Here is a 16,390-nt window from a genome sequence, read left to right as displayed (position 1 = left end):
GTCAATCAGGTATTTACCGTTTGGCATAAATACGCGTGAAACTTATGACCTTGAGAATTTTAAAGACCTCTATCTGGCAAACTATTGTTGCGATCTTGTCTTGACTTTGTCATGACCTTCACCTAACAGTGACATCAATGTTACAAGAGAATAATCACTCTGATAACTGATGAAGATGTGAGGGCGAAATAATGTACAACAGTGGTGCCCAACGCGGTGCCCGCGTTGATACGGAAAGAGGTTATACTGAAAAATAAAGGCCGTTCAACCATGAACATTATAAAATCAAAGCACAGTTCTCTACGTACCAATGCCCATCTTGACGATTGCGAGCAGCAACATCATCCTACTCTCCCAAATTTGAAAAACTGGCCGCTGAAATGCAGTACCAAACATCACACTAACTTCCCACTTGAGTAATAATAATTGTACTTATAAAAGTACGTATTTTTGATTGCGTGGTTTCTTGTATCAATAAACGTCGTGTTGTTTTGTGTATTATTATCATTATTATTATCAATCATATAACCAGCAGACAGTTCATAGTCACCAAGTTTGTGCAAACGTAAGACATGCGAAACAACACTGATAAAATCAACATAAAAGGCATCACCTTGAGACTGGGAACAAGCGAAAGGGGTAAATAAATCCAAAAACGTAACCAGATTAGAAGTGGTGGATTTACTAAAACCATGTTGACAAGGGATTCATTTAGAATTAAAATGATAAGAAACATGGTATGTACAATAATTTCAAATACTTTGGAAACATTATTAATTATGGTAGTAGGTCTATACTTTATAACAGAAGCAGTTTTGTCTTCTTTTTGAAAACTGGAACAATAGCTGCTTGTTTCCACAAAGTGGGGAAATTGTTGCTGAGAGAAGCTAAAATTTAAAATAAATTTAACAATAGTAGCAAGGATTTCAGAACCCTTAATAATAACACTTGGTACACCATCAAGTGCAACGCTTTATAGCATTATGAACATCAATGTCCGAGGCAGAAAATAAAGGTAACACATCCAAAGTGAAGGGGAAAGTCAGGGTGTAGCTGTGTCAGGGACACACCCATGGGTTTTCACATGAATGTGTCTGCGTTTGCGGGTAAAATTTCCTTTGCGATATGGGAATGAAATAAAAGTAACGAAATGGATATATGGCTTTTATTTAGCACAACAAATATACAGAGTCTTAGCTAGTAATCGATGGCAATCATTTTCTATCCATCATTTTGTGATAAACCACCTGAGATATTAAATTCAGTGAGCAAGTAGCCACCTACAGCTGCACCCTAGTCAAACAATATCTATGCCACTGAACTGGTAGCTAGCTAAGAACACAGACAAGCCAAATCAACTCATCCACATGAGAAAGTACCCTGCTTTGGACGCAACCAAACCCAACAAACCAAAGTTACTAAGGACGTATGCTGTTACGGACACAGCCTAGCCCAACCAACCTGAAGCGGATTAGACGAACGAATGAAGAGAACTGTGGACGCAGCCTAGCCCGACTAAATAAAGCGTATGCAGTAGTATCCCGTTTCGGACGCAGCCATCTCCCAGTAATCTACACACACACAATCTTGTAGCCTGTTTCGTACGCGGTTTACGGAAAATAACTCTGCTTCGAGCAAAGCCTTGCCTAACCAACATGTGTTCGTAGTGAGGTCGGTGAATGGTGGTGACCTGTGAAGTATGTGTAAGAAGCCTCCTGAGCATAGAGCACAGCCAAACTAAATTATGCCCATAACAGATCAGATCGCTCCAGAAAAAATTGATAGGAAGTGTCGGACACTGCGGCAGTTATTTTCGTGGAAACGTCAATCGTGTATATTGAAATTAAACAAAATTTTTGTTTTGAATCGTTTAATTCATTTGCAACTTACATTTATTGAATACAGGGTAGTGGTATGAGAAGTAGGATACATATGGCTTTGAAATTATTTGAATACCTCTTGCAAATGTCAAATCTATACAAGTTTTCCCTTGCGTGGTTGGTTTGTCAAAATTATTCACTAGTTCAAGTTTAAAGAATTTCTGAAGGTACGCACATCACAGTTCTAAATTTTCGTCACTATTATATTCTAGTTCGAATGTTCGAACGTTTTCACGTCAAAAAGTATGGCCAAACATATCTGGAACTGAGCACGTAACCTGCGACGGACGTAGCCTACTCCAACCAATCTATGCAATTCGGCCTGTATCCTACTTAGAACGAAGCCAACTATCAGAAAATTAAACACGCTAGGATGTAGCTCGCTTGCCTCGCAAAAATTACCGATAGCCTAAACCTGCTTCAGATGCAGCCTTGACCAACATACGGCTCCCAGGTACTTGATGCAGCCTCGGCTAAATAACCTATTCACGCTTTGGACGCACACTAAAGTAAACAACCTATGCCAATCAGGTGGTAGCCTGTTTTAGACAAAGCATAGCCCAATCACCTAATACACTCGAGAAAGTACCTTGCTGTGGACGTAGCCTAGCCACACCAACCTATGCCTCTAAGAATGTAGCATTTTAGGGAGTTGTCATCAGACCTCACTTTATCATAACTACATATCAACTGTATGATACTACAATTTTAAATTCAGTTTTACTTAATTGCATCTTTCCTTCTGTATCTTTATCAGTTGTATTGTACTATAAATCATCTTGTATCTTCTTAAATAAGTTGCCTGTCTGCTTCCTCGCACAAACAAAAAGCAATGACAATACAAACACATTTACAGATCACTTAATGTTACTGCTACAGTGCGCCGGCCATGCATAAGCAACAGAAGGAACCCATCACCAGTAGAAGGAAGAATTAGAACTTTGTTAGTCGGTTAATAGACACACAATATCTATAAGGGTGATCTGTTAATGTGTATGTAAGCATCATCTGTTGCATTTATGGCTTCCCATCTCATGAACATAATGTACTACTTCAACTTTAATAAGTGTTTGCCAGAAATGTTTTAACGCTTAAAGATTACCATAGTAAAGTGAACAAGTTAAATAAATTTCTTTATTTTTCTTCTGTCTAAATTAAACGTTAAGAATTAATTTAATTCAACTTTTTCTGTATTTGAAACAATTTATTAGATTTCAAAATTTCATGTGCTCTTAAACATTCTTTTCTGTGCTTCCGTGCACTCCAGTTCTTCTTAAATCACTTTCTTTCAATCATTCTTGTGATAGACTTCCTAAGATATCAATTATAGTGAGCAATTAGCCAGCTACGGACGCACCATAGCAAAGGACACTGCCTAGTACTATCGTAATATCCACGTTACAAATTATCCTCCTCTGGACGAAGCCTGACACAACAAACCTATGCAAGTAAGGCAGTAAGCTGCTATGGACGAGGCCTTCAACACAGTCGATCTCTTCGGACAGAGCCTTGTCAACCCAACCTGTGATTTATTCAGCCACTAGGAATCTATGTACGCAACCCAGACTGACCAATGTTTGCCTGTGGTCTTGTTGCCTTCTACGGCCACAGCTGGGCCAAACTAAGCACGTGAAAAGATTTATTGCTACCGCAGCAACCTACGATTAATAACAAACCTCTACATTGGTGGCCTATTTCAGACACAAAGTAGGCAAGCAAACATAAACCTAACTGGTACAGCACTGCACATGCAGCATTACCAAACAAACCCATACAACTGACAAGGCACACGGCTACAGACGCAGCCTAGACTAAGCAAGATATTCACGTCAACCAGTCGCCTGGCACGGACGAAGCATCGCCCAACAAAACTATACATGTCGACCACTAGCCTGATGGCCAGCTACTGACGCACTCTAACCCAGACTTATTAAGCCCTGCAGATGCGGGATAGCCGAACGAAAGTGTGTACCTGAGATCGTAGCCAACTACGCACACAGCGCACCCTCAACAATTCATGCAAGTGAGCCAGCATCCTGCTTCGGACGCAGCTACCTATTCACGCAGAGCACGTACCTTGCTGTTTCTATAACCTACAGAACATGATGTATCACCATTTTCTTTTAGCCTGATTCCAACGCAGCTACTCATACTCCTAGTAAATCCAAGCTATCCTCCAAGAGCTGAAAATCTCGAAGACGCAGCATACGCAAACTACACCGTGACCCTTTTCGGGTGGCCTGATTCAAACGAATCCACAATAAAAACATACATATGCTAGTGAACATTTCGGTACAGGTGGCGTGACATGTGAGAAAGTAGGTGTGCCTCTTCGCAAGCAGAAAAGACTAAAGGACTAAAGACTAAAGATGGATACATGCCTACGCTTCCGACCTCCTTGTCATAGTAGAGTAGTAGTAAACTATGTCTTATGCAGTAAATGTCTGAGAAGTGTTCGCCAAAAAACAAAATTGACAGCACAATCTTCCACGTGCCTCATGGTGGTGGTCCAGGGGGCAAGTAAACAGAGCGAAATGCACAATGCAACCAATTTCCTTCCATCCATATCTCTGCTTCTTAAAATAAATTAAAAAATAAGTCACTCTGCCTCAGTCTCTCCTTGAGGCTGACACTTGCCGTGGTGAGCCTCGTGGTCAACCAAACTCAAATACTTTACCTACTCAGAGTGTGTCATACTCTACATTTAATGGGGCTACACGCAATCTGCCTACATCTTTGACCGTTCTAAACAGCCAACAGAGGGCACATGTCAATGTCTGATTTCAAATCAGAATGAAATTTCAAAATTCCTTTGCGTTCGTCGGACTCCGTTAGAGACAATAATAACTCTACGTGATCGAAAAAATCAACTACCTTTGCACGTTGCACCAAGTACTGCACCATACGCCATTCAAAGTAAGCTAATGAACGATACCGCAACACACGCACAAAGAGCCCTTCGCTTCGAGTCCCCTCCAGAACAGGCCGCGTCCACTGGTACGTGTCCGATGTGCTGGCGTACATGAAACACAAACACAGAATATAAGTCAAACATACCAACCAGAAATCGCCAACGCTCAGAACTTGGATCGATAAAATGGAAAGAAAACAAAACCTTTTAACAGTATCGGCCTTTCTGAAGTTAAAAGGGGGAGGTTCTTGGTGTCATTACATCCACCGGCAATCCCATTTTATGTAAACTGGATGTAAATGAACAATGATAAGGAGATATAAATACAATATCAATTTCAAAAGAATCAAACATGAGCAAACATTTACAAAGTTCAAAACCACGACAACGAAGACTCAAACGATATCTCAACCTCTCACAAGAAATAAATAAAACACTCTCTCAAAAAAGATAAACTCGGCCTCAGTCTCTCATCGAGAGATAGGGCAGCTATCTTACCTATCCTAGAAAGCCCCTTTCTTGACCAAATTAAAATACCAATGCCAAACTCATAAAATGAAGGCAGAGCTACCTCCAATGGAAAACATGGTAGAATAATATTATTATTATTATTATTATTCAGTGTTCTGTCTTACAACAGGTCCATTGCTTTGCCCAAAAAGAGCTCTCCAGTTTTCCCTATTCTCAGCTTCTCATTTTAATTCCTGGAACTTCATCTTCTTTCCTTGTTTCAGATCGTCGGTTAGCTGTATCAGTCTTCTTCCCAGTCCTCGCTTTCCTTCAACCTGACCTTCGATGATGTCACTCAGTAACCCATTCCTTCTCATAATGTCCGAGCCAGTTAGCTTTCCTTCGTGTAATCGCCTGCAGAATGTTTCTTTGCTCGTCGACTCTCCTCAATACTTCTTCGTTGGTAACTCGATCCGTCCACCTGATCTTCTCTATTCTTCTCCAACACCACATTTCAAAACTCTCCAGGTATTTCTGTTCCTTCATCCTGAGTGTCCAGGTCTCTGCTCCATACGTAACACTTCACTAGTTTCTTCTTCATCTCCAATCCCAACTTGCTAGTGAGAAGTATCCTCTTCTTGACGGAAAACTGCCTCGGCCATGGCTATCCTTGCTTTTACTTCCTTGGTGCATAGGGCGTCCGTCGTGATTATGCTTCCCAAGTACTTGAAATTCTCCACATTCTCCAGCCGTTGGTTTCCAACTACAACGTTCAATGGTTCTGCTCTCGGTGCCATCCTCATTACCTTTGATTTTTCAATGTTGATTTCCATTCCATACTCTCTACCTGTTACCACTAACTTGTCCATCATGTTCTGTAATTCCTCCTCTTCCTTCGCCAATACTACCAAGTCGTCTGCATACTTTACAGTCATTATCATCTTCCTCCAATTTTGAAGTCTCCAGAGCTTCCTTGGCAAGCCATTCCCCGTACAGGTTAAAAATAAGTGGTGATACGCAGCATCCCTGTCTTACACCTCTACCTACCTCAACGCTGTTGGTGTCTCCTGAGTCCAGTCTCACGTTGACTTTCTGCTGCATGTATAGGTTTTCCATTAGTCTTCTATCTCTCCAATCAATTCCAATTCTCTGTAGGATCCTCATTAATTTCTTCCATTTTACTCGATCGAAAGCCTTCTTCCTGTCGATGAAGCAGGCACATACTTCTTCCTTGACATCGAGAACTCTCTCTGAAATTATTCTCATAACTCCGATGGCATCTCTGGTTCCTCTTCCTCTCCTGAATCCAAATTGGTCGTCTCCCATCACTCTTCTTTTCTAGTCTTTTAGTCAGTATGGTAGAATACTAACATCAAATAATTAAAGAAATACATGTCTTTGACGGCCCCTACACCTCATGTAAAGCAAATAAATTCACATTCCATTTTGAGAAGACATTTTTTGTCATGGGTCTATTTTAGGTTAAGACAGTGAAGCAACCTTATATTATTAGGTCTGCCAGTACTCCACACCACACCCTAATACTGTCCTTCAAACTGTGAAACTTGTTCCAATGCAGATATCAAAACATCTTGTAAACATAAACAAGATCTTTACCTAAATTGACAGACCAGTTTCATTACCAACGGCATTCTCTAAAAAATTTTCAAAAAGACATGCAACAACGTGCTATTGAATTTTACACACAAAATCTTAAGTGAACTAAATAATGAAGTGCATGTTGGTGGAATATTTCGCTATCTTGCCAAAGAATTTGATTGTGTGAATCATGAATTAGCACATCTGATAATCATATTTCTCGTATACTTACACAATGCATGTCAACTTGACAGAGATAAATCTCTCGCAGACATGAGGTCCTTCGTGATAACAGCCGATTGATTTCCTGTCGTCATATCAGTGAGCCAGCATAGTGTTTCTGCACATACTCCACTCTTTTCCTGGCAAGCAGTAGTCATGTCAGGTGACGCATCCTTCAACCTCAGTAAAGTCCCATGGATCAATCAAGCTTCTTCTCTGCAGCTATTACCAGAAAAAAAATGCAATCACATTCAACACATCACCTAATTTAAAGGTTTCATAACCGATCCCCTTGCTCAAAATTAACCAAAAGCACAGAAAATATCCCAGCAGCTCCGGTCACTGTGCACAATACTCACACGTCAACAAAACTAAATTCCTTACCTTGGCAATTACTCACTTATTAATTAGTAAACACATCACATTAAAGGCTCCACAGCACTACACACATCACACATGTAACAAAACCACTCATTAACTAAACCTTATCACAAATAGTCACCACCCTCGTCTACAAGCTATACCTAACCCCCAATTTTGATGTCCTATGAACAATATATTCACTAGAGAATCATGAATGCCTCTAGCATACCACAGATACTGCAATTATGCCAATCTCTCACCGCACATAGGTCTTTCAACATATCAAATCTCACATTTAAGTTCACAACATCTGAAGTACCTAATAAAATTGGACAGACTCATCTCTCTCACACGACAACCACATCAAATACATTCTAATGCTCATGTACTCACACAACGAATGCCTCGTTCAGACTGATATCAGTTTCTTGCGGATACCATGTTCCTTCTTTGTCCCAGCAGGTTTAATCTTCTGACATCAAGTCGGTCCGCCAACTGTTGCCGCACGTACTTCAATGCTTGTCTGGCTGGCAGTACGCAGGTCACGTGACAAACAGCATGGTGCTCAGTAGAATCTGAAGGATCATTCTGTTTCTCGTAATCTGCTACTCCCAGAAAGAGAAAATACAGTCACATTCAAGAAATCAAGACATCACACTCTTCTAAGAGCACACAGTTTTACTTCACCAAGCAGTTAACACTCCTACCTTAGCCAATGAACAAGCACCTTCCATTTTCAGAAGACAAATTCTGTCAAGTTCATTACAAACCCATTCACAAGTTAACTTTAAATACGGGTCACGACAGTGTCACAACCAGCGACCTGACAAATTCTGAACTCCCTCACTCACAGATTCATACTGGAGCCTTTCTTTCCTACCCCCCCCCCCCCCCAAGCAAATTTAAAGCATTCGCCAAGTGGGCCATTATTCCACACGTCATAATACTGCAACTACAAACTCTACAACTCACACACATCACGTCAGTCCCACGCAACTTCTGTTGCCACTGATTCAGTGGATATTTAACGAACAGTTCGCTTGCCGTCTGTTTGGAGCCGAGGATGTTGATCGCTGTCTCCAAGATACACGGCTCCCTCTCCTCGTGCCCCATTATGACAGCAAGGGAGTCTACAAACACCAGTCGGTCCATGCCCCTCAGGTTCGCCTGTTTTGATGTCATGGAGAAAGGACCTAAACGAAAGATTAAGAAATGGCAAGCCACTACAACACAGCCAACATCTGTAGCACTTCTACTACTAAGGTGAATTCAACCGACAAGGGGCAAGAGGTAGCCGTAGCAATTACATTTTTGTTCCATATCACCATCAGTAATGCCACTTTATCATACCTTCTGGAAGCAAAGGTGGAAACATCACCATCAGTAATATAAATTGTTTCAATGTTGAACAATCTAAATTTATAAAACTGAACTCACCAGCTACCTGAGATATCGCCACCATTGTGTAGTGACAAACAAGGAACACACCGTCGTAACTCTTTCATGGCTGCAGCAACAAACACTCCTACCAACATACACAACAGGCCTTAATGGCTTTTCCAGATATGAAGCAGACGCTTTCAACAAGTTCACATACTAAATGTGGTTTTAAGAGAGATTTCAGGTTCTCACAGTGGTCTTTGGGTTCTAACACCACTTGGACTTACAGAAAACCAACACAGATTATGATTTTTAAACATTTAATGGTTCGCTATATCAGCTGCAGTTATCCTTGTGACTAAGCGCAATGCCATGAGGCAGTGGGAGCATGGAGGTACACTCCATGCATTCTCAATTATAGAACAATGTGGAGGTCAGCCTCAAAATGTGGTTCCTTAAACTGGCAAAGAAAAATCACGTTCTTCATTGTTTCTTTGTAGTCTCAATAGAAGAAATAGACAAGTTCTTTATTTCATTAAAACCATTTACTACTTTTCAGGAAAAAAGGTCTTCTTCTTTCAATAATGGCATTGCAATTCAGAAAATAAGTTTATTAAACAATTTACTCAAATGGATGAACTTGCCTGTGACTGTCATCTGGTGAGTGGCTCTGGCTTGCTTGTCCTGCAATCTGCACGCAATCCCATGGACTGCGGAGATCTCCACATGTGGATCATCAGAACTGCAACGGCGAATCACAATGAGTACAGATAATTACACTCACATCCTAATGTTCAGTGTACAAAATGTTGGTCACAACAGTGGCCAATGCAGTAGCTGCTTCCTAAATCAGCAACTGATGTAAAAGGGACAGAGAAAATGGGAAATCTGGGTTTATGATATGAGAAAGAAATACATTACGTGCAGATGCCTCCTGGTACTGGCAGGATACTAAACACAAACTAATTGTATTACAGCCTCTAACAGGCTCACTGTACCAGTAAATAATGAGTTCTGGGTGCTCAGAGAAAGATCTATACCAGTGCCTCATAGACTGCCATGGGACTCGCTTACAATTCTGCGTTGAAAAGCCAGTGATTAACAATCTGTTATGTCATGTTAGTACCATCAGGCTGGAAAAACATCTTTTATTTTGTACACTTTTTTAATATCAAGAATGAGGTTAGTTTTACAATATTCTTCTGCCTCCAACTGCTCTTATATACCTTGGACAGGAGAAAAGCTGCTGCACTGTATTCTCATCTTCATTAAAATTCAGGGATGCCACCAAGAAACAGCAAATTATTTCCCAGCACTGACGACGGTAACGGATCCGTCGTGCTTGACTTCAGAGCAATATATGCTGTCTCCACGACCTGGAAAACACAAGCAACAGTTTCAAGTTATAACGAGTGACAACGCAGGCCAGATTCACTGGTAAGGGAAGTCAAATGTTTTAGTTACAGTAACTTTCAAGTACTGCACTTACTGTAATACTCTAAACACCTTTTCTCCACATCAGGGCGCATGTCATATTTATTTCCAGAACCTTTGGGTTTCATGGACACCAACATATCATTGACTAGACTTTTATTTTGTAAGTGGAAACAAGTTTGACAAATCTCAACAATAAAATAAAAATTAATTACCAGTATATAATTTTTCTATAGTCTATGCTAACCGTAATAAACGTCAAAAAGGAACGTATTATACGCGTATCAAGTCATTTAATGATCTTCCACCAACAATTAAAACTCTAAATGATTTAAAGGTGTTCAAGCCTGCATTTAAATTATTTTTCATACTTGAATTGCAGAATCTGAAGGTTATGTACATTCACATGTGAAACACATCCTTGTAATTGTGTCAAAAGTACTGAAGTTTATATGTATTGTATGAAATGATTTGTTCTCCATCCTTTGGTTTAGTCCTAAGAAGGATCTATGGAATGTAAATAAACTCTACTCTCTAACATACCTGAACAATGCAATTCCTTATCCAAGTCACAAACACTACAGGTGCTTCGTTCTGTCTGGTTCTTCACATCTCCAACTCCAAAAAAGCTGCTTCCCCATCACGCACACAACTGATCTTCTGAAACGCTGATATTCAGACAAATTAGTCCTCCATGTCTTCGTTGATACCAGTAAACACACACTACAGCTACAGTTCACATGAAAGTTGCTACTCAGTACATCCCCTGATCTCAAACTACTCTTTGAGACAGACTAGGCACTCCCACTAAATCTATAACAGTACACCTCCTCGGAAAGCAAGGTAATCGCACGAGGGCCTGAGGTCTTCCTTGTGGCATTGTGAGGCATGCTACGAACACCCCATACTTGGTCACTAGGAATCAAAAGTGGGCAACGGCTATAGTATCCCACATGCTTGCAGGCACTCCTACCTGAAACAATACCAAATACCAAAATAAATATCCGCATTGTGACACCAGTCATAACTGCTACTACGAATGCACTCTACACCTCATCAATAATCAACTGGCCAACTAAACCAACCCTCCATGCAACCAAAATATTTCACACATTACGTCCTTCACACAAGGGAAAGATGACACACATCAATTCAAATTAACTTCCACGCCCTGGCAATATATATGAGAGTAAATCTGCACTGGACTCAGAATGCATCCTAGCAACCAAAGAAATACAGAGGGGCAGAACGCCCACGCCATTTTATCATAGGCAGGGACGGCAACGTCTGAAAAACAGCGAACTCATCCGACCTCCTTGTCATAGCAGAGTAGTAGTAAACTACGTCTTACGCAGGAAAAGTCTGAGAACTGTTGGACAAAAAACAATCTTCCACGTGCCTCGTGGTGGTGGTCCAGGGGGCAAGTCAACAGAGCGAAATGCACAATGCAACCAATTTGCCTCCATCCATATCTCTGCTTCTTAAAATAAATTAAAAAAGAACTCTCGGCCTCAGTCTCTCCTTGAGGCTGACACCTGCCGTGGTGATCCTCGTGGTCAACCAAACTCAAATACCTTACCTACTCTGAGTGTGTCATACTCTAGATTTAATGGGGCTAGACGCAATATCCAACGGCCCACACTGCCTACATCTCTGACCGTTCTAAACAGCCAACAGAGGGCACATGTCAAATCACAATAAAATTTCAAAATTCCTTTGCGTTCGTCGGACTCCGTGAGAGACAACAGTAATTCTACATGATCGGAAAAATCACCTACCTTTGCACGTTGCACCAAGTCCTACACCCTACCACATTCAACGTAACAGGCCGCGTCCACTGGTACGTGTCCGATGCACTCGCGTACATGAAACACAAACACAGATTATGTTATCATTCTTTACACCGAAATACGTAATTCCCGGGCGTCGCCAAACAATGACGTCATCAAACAGCGTGTAAGATCCAGCGCTGAGTCACTTTTAAATGTTCATTCCTCAGGAATGGTAAAAGTGTAATGCAACCTATATGTAAAATGATCAGTAAATAAGGATCTTTAAGAATCTGTAATGTATTTTATTGTAATTATAATTGTTTATACATTTATTGTAACTTTAATAAACCAATGCCTACAATTTTCAATGCATCTGGCGCGTTAGGCGCCCGCCTCTCGAAAACCTAAGACACGGATCTGGACATATTGCAGACGAAATACGTAATACCTTTTGAGCTTTCCATATCTGTTTTCAGATTTTACGTAACACAAACGGTTTAGGTTCTACAAACATTTATTTATACAAACAAAGGCGCAATCCACTCGCGTCATTTGTTTACTCGGCAAATTGAGTTAATTTTCTTCCCTACATTAGGCAGAACACCTCTCTCTAACTATTATACCTCCTTTAATACATATCGAATCTTTTAATTAAGTGTAGCTAACAATATTCCGTTGACACTGAAACGTGAAAAGTACCAACACCAACGACGTAAACGTGTAGATCGTAAGAGCAGCAGTTTGAAAGCAAACTTGCAAAAGAAAAGAAGAAGGTCGCTGCTTTCGGCACGCCATGTTTGTTCATCACCATTACGACCAATCCTAATTGGCGTGAAATTCGCGAAAATCTCGAACCACATGAAACACAACTAGACAGACCCGACTTCGTTGACAGAGCATTCAAGTGGAAACTCAATCACTTGATGGATTTGCTGACCAAACATTAAGTTATGGGAAAGTCGCTCACTTACGTGTACGCAGTTGAGTTTCAGAAGCTAGGACTTCCGCATGCACATATCCTTTTAATCCTCCAAGAAGGATGAAGACAGATGAAGATGTTGACAAATTCATTTGCGCTGAACCACCAGACACCGAAACACAACCAAATCTTTACGACATTGATACGCGTAACGTGATTCATCAATGTAGTCCGCGTTGCATGAAGGGAAATGAGCGTAGTAAAGGTTTTCCCAAACTTTTCTCCTTGCACAATAATCGTCGAAGACGGTTATCCAATCTACAAACGACAAAATAATACCCATTCCGCGTAACGCTTGCCTTCGTAATCAATGTCAACAAAGCTCAAGGCCAAACGTTCATTTATTTGGAACACGATGCTTTCGCACATGCACCAAGCGACAATTGTATATTTGTTTATCTAAAAAAGGACGAGAAAATAATCTCATTAAAACTTTGTCTATACAGAAATATTGAACGAACAGAGCTTGACAGACAAGAGAACGAAAGCGATAACTTGAAATGAATCTTGACGAAATTAAAAGTGAAACAGTTGAACATGTCAAAGTTGAAGGGGAAAAAAGAACAATAACTCATGAAGAGAATGAACAACCTATACGGAGAGTGAGGCGGAATGAAACGACGATTACACGTGAAATTGTACCAACTATCGAGAATTTGAAACTCGAGAATGCCAATGGATCAGACTGCTTTTTGATTTCCTCAATAAACGTGTTGCGTTCAGCTGCTACGTTTTTCGAAAATCTAAAAGAAATTATATTCAATATCTATAACGGCGAAACCAATGGTGCACAATTGATCTCCGAGATTTCAATCGTATACAGACAGCCTCAAATCATACGTAATGTCCTTTGAATACGACAAAACCATAAACCAGATTTGAGAATAGGTTTCCAAAATGTGTCTGAAACGATCTACATCATTTTCGAGAATTTACCTATTGAAACGCAAAACCTGTTTAAATACCACGTGTTGAATACAAAAACATTGGTAATGGACCTACCACAAACGAACGCGACAAACTCCAGAGACTTACTGAACTATCAAACACAAACAGACGTGTACGGAATGTCAACAACCCTACGTATGTGGAACGACGAAATTGTTCTTCAAAAGTTCATGATTGTGGAAATAAATAGACTCGAAATGGACTACGCATTTGAAATAATGAGAATGAGACGACAACCAATTTATGCATGAAAAATATTGGAAATTGCAAAGTGCGGTCGAATTTGTACACATTTAAAGCATGGCGACGTTATAACGATGAATGGCTTATCTTCGACGATAATCACATTATGAAATCTAGAAATTTTATCGACAAATTTAAAAGTGTCACATCTATAATATTTGAAATCACAGAATAAAAAATGTTACGTGCTCAAAAAGGAGCGCGTTGCTCTAGTCTGCTTCCTCGCACAAACAAGAAGCAATGACAATACAAACACATTTACAGATCACTTAATGTTACTGCTACAGTGCGCCGGCCATGCATAAGCAACAGAAAGAACCCATCACCAGTAGAAGGAAGAATTAGAACTTTGTTAGTCAGTTAATAGACACACAATATCTTTAAGAGTGATCTGTTAATGTGTATGTAAGCATCATCTGTTGCATGTATGGCTTCCCATCTCATGAACATAATGTACTACTTCAACTTTAATAAGTGTTTGCCAGAAATGTTTTAACGCTTAAAGATTACCATAGTAAAGTGAACAAGTTAAATAAATTTCTTTATTTTTCTTCTGTCTAAATTAAACGTTAAGAATTAATTTAATTCAATTTTTCTGTATTTGAAACAATTTAATATATTTCAAAATTTCATGTGCTCTTAAACATTCTTTTCTGTGCTTCCGTGCACTCCAGTTCTTCTTAAATCACTTTCTTTCAATCATTCTTGTGAGAGACTTCCTACCAGCTACGGACGCAGCATAGCAAAGGACACTGCCTAGTACTATCGTAATATCCACGTTACAAATTATCCTCCTCTGGACGAAGCCTGACACAACAAACCTATGCAAGTAAGGCAGTAAGCTGCTATGGACGCGGCCTTCAACACAGTCGATCTCTTCGGACAGAGCCTTGTCAACCCAACCTGTGATTTATTCAGCCACTAGAAATCTATGTACGCAACCCAGACTGACCAATGTTTGCCTGTGGTCTTGTTGCCTTCTACGGCCACAGCTGGGCCAAACTAAGCACGTGAAAAGATTTATTGCTACCGCAGCAACCTAGGATTAATAACAAACCTCTACAGTGGTGGCCTATTTCAGACACAAAGTAGGCAAGCAAACATAAACCTAACTGGTACAGCACTGCACATGCAGCATTACCAAACAAACCCATACAACTGACAAGGCACACGGCTACAGACGCAGCCTAGGCTAAGCAAGATATTCACGTCAACCAGTCGCCTGGCACGGACGAAGCATCGCCCAACAAAACTATACATGTCGACCACTAGCCTGATGGCCAGCTACTGACGCACTCTAACCCAGACTTCTTAAGCCCTGCAGATGCGGGATAGCCGAACGAAAGTGTGTACCTGAGATCGCAGCCAACTACGGACACAGCGCACCCTCAACAACTCATGCAAGTGAGCCAGCATCCTGCTACCTATTCACGCAGAGCACGTACCTTGCTGTTTCTATAACCTATTTTCTTTTAGCCTGATTCCAACGCAGCTACTCATACTCCTAGTAAATCCAAGCTATCCTCCAAGAGCTGAAAATCTCGAAGACGCAGCATACGCAAACTACACAGTGACCCTTTTCGGGTGGCCTGATTCAAACGAATCCACAATAAAAACATACATATGCTAGTGAACATTTCGGTACAGGTGGCGTGACATGTGAGATAGTAGGTGTGCCTCTTCGCAACCAGAAAAGACTAAAGGCTGATGGATACACGCCTACGCTTCCGACCTCCTTGTCATAGTAGAGTAGTAGTAAACTATGTCTTATGCAGGAAATGTCTGAGAAGTGTTCGCCAAAAAACAAAATTTACAGCACAATCTTCCACGTGCCTCATGGTGGTGGTCCAGGGGGCAAGTAAACAGAGCGAAATGCACAATGCAACCAATTTGCTTCCATCCATTTCTCTGCTTCTTAAAATAAATTAAAAAATAAGTCACTCTGGCTCAGTCTCTCCTTGAGGCTGACACCTGCCTTGTGAGCCTCGTGGTCAACCAAACTCAAATACTTTACCTACTCAGAGTGTGTCATACTCTACATTTAATGGGGCTACACGCAATCTGCCTACATCTTTGACCGTTCTAAACAGCCAACAGAGGGCACATGTCAATGTCTGATTTCAAATCAGAATGAAATTTCAAAATTCCTTTGCGTTCGTCGTACTCCGTTAGAGACAATAATAACTCTACATGATCGAAAAAATCAACT

General features: G+C 40.6%; 1 protein-coding gene across 6 annotated transcripts; it reads right to left on the bottom strand.

Annotated features, from left to right (window-relative positions):
• Positions 1 to 1,151: 1,151 nt before the first annotated feature.
• Positions 1,152 to 16,386, bottom strand: LOC147872507 (transcription-associated protein 1-like). 6 transcript variants are annotated; one of them, XM_087356466.1, is made up of 9 exons: positions 12,018 to 16,386; positions 10,783 to 11,212; positions 10,032 to 10,181; positions 9,432 to 9,547; positions 8,870 to 8,950; positions 8,398 to 8,618; positions 7,819 to 8,030; positions 7,073 to 7,284; positions 1,152 to 4,893 (listed from the first exon to the last, which is right to left on the bottom strand). In XM_087356466.1, the coding sequence occupies exons 4-7, from the start codon at positions 9,460 to 9,462 to the stop codon at positions 7,968 to 7,970; spliced, it is 396 nt and encodes a 131-aa protein (XP_087212592.1). In that variant the 5' UTR covers positions 9,463 to 9,547; positions 10,032 to 10,181; positions 10,783 to 11,212; positions 12,018 to 16,386; the 3' UTR covers positions 1,152 to 4,893; positions 7,073 to 7,284; positions 7,819 to 7,967. The 6 variants fall into 6 exon arrangements, with proteins under 6 accessions (XP_087212592.1, XP_087212595.1, XP_087212596.1 ...); XM_087356469.1 differs by having other exon boundaries at positions 7,819 to 8,027; XM_087356470.1 differs by having other exon boundaries at positions 9,450 to 9,547.
• Positions 16,387 to 16,390: the final 4 nt, after the last annotated feature.

Source organism: Zootermopsis nevadensis, unplaced genomic scaffold (assembly GCF_977971745.1).
Source record: "Zootermopsis nevadensis isolate Lab colony 2312 unplaced genomic scaffold, Znev_1.0 Znev_ptg000027l, whole genome shotgun sequence".
Classification (NCBI taxonomy): domain Eukaryota; kingdom Metazoa; phylum Arthropoda; class Insecta; order Blattodea; family Termopsidae; genus Zootermopsis; species Zootermopsis nevadensis.
This window is presented reverse-complemented; position numbering and strand designations above follow the sequence as displayed.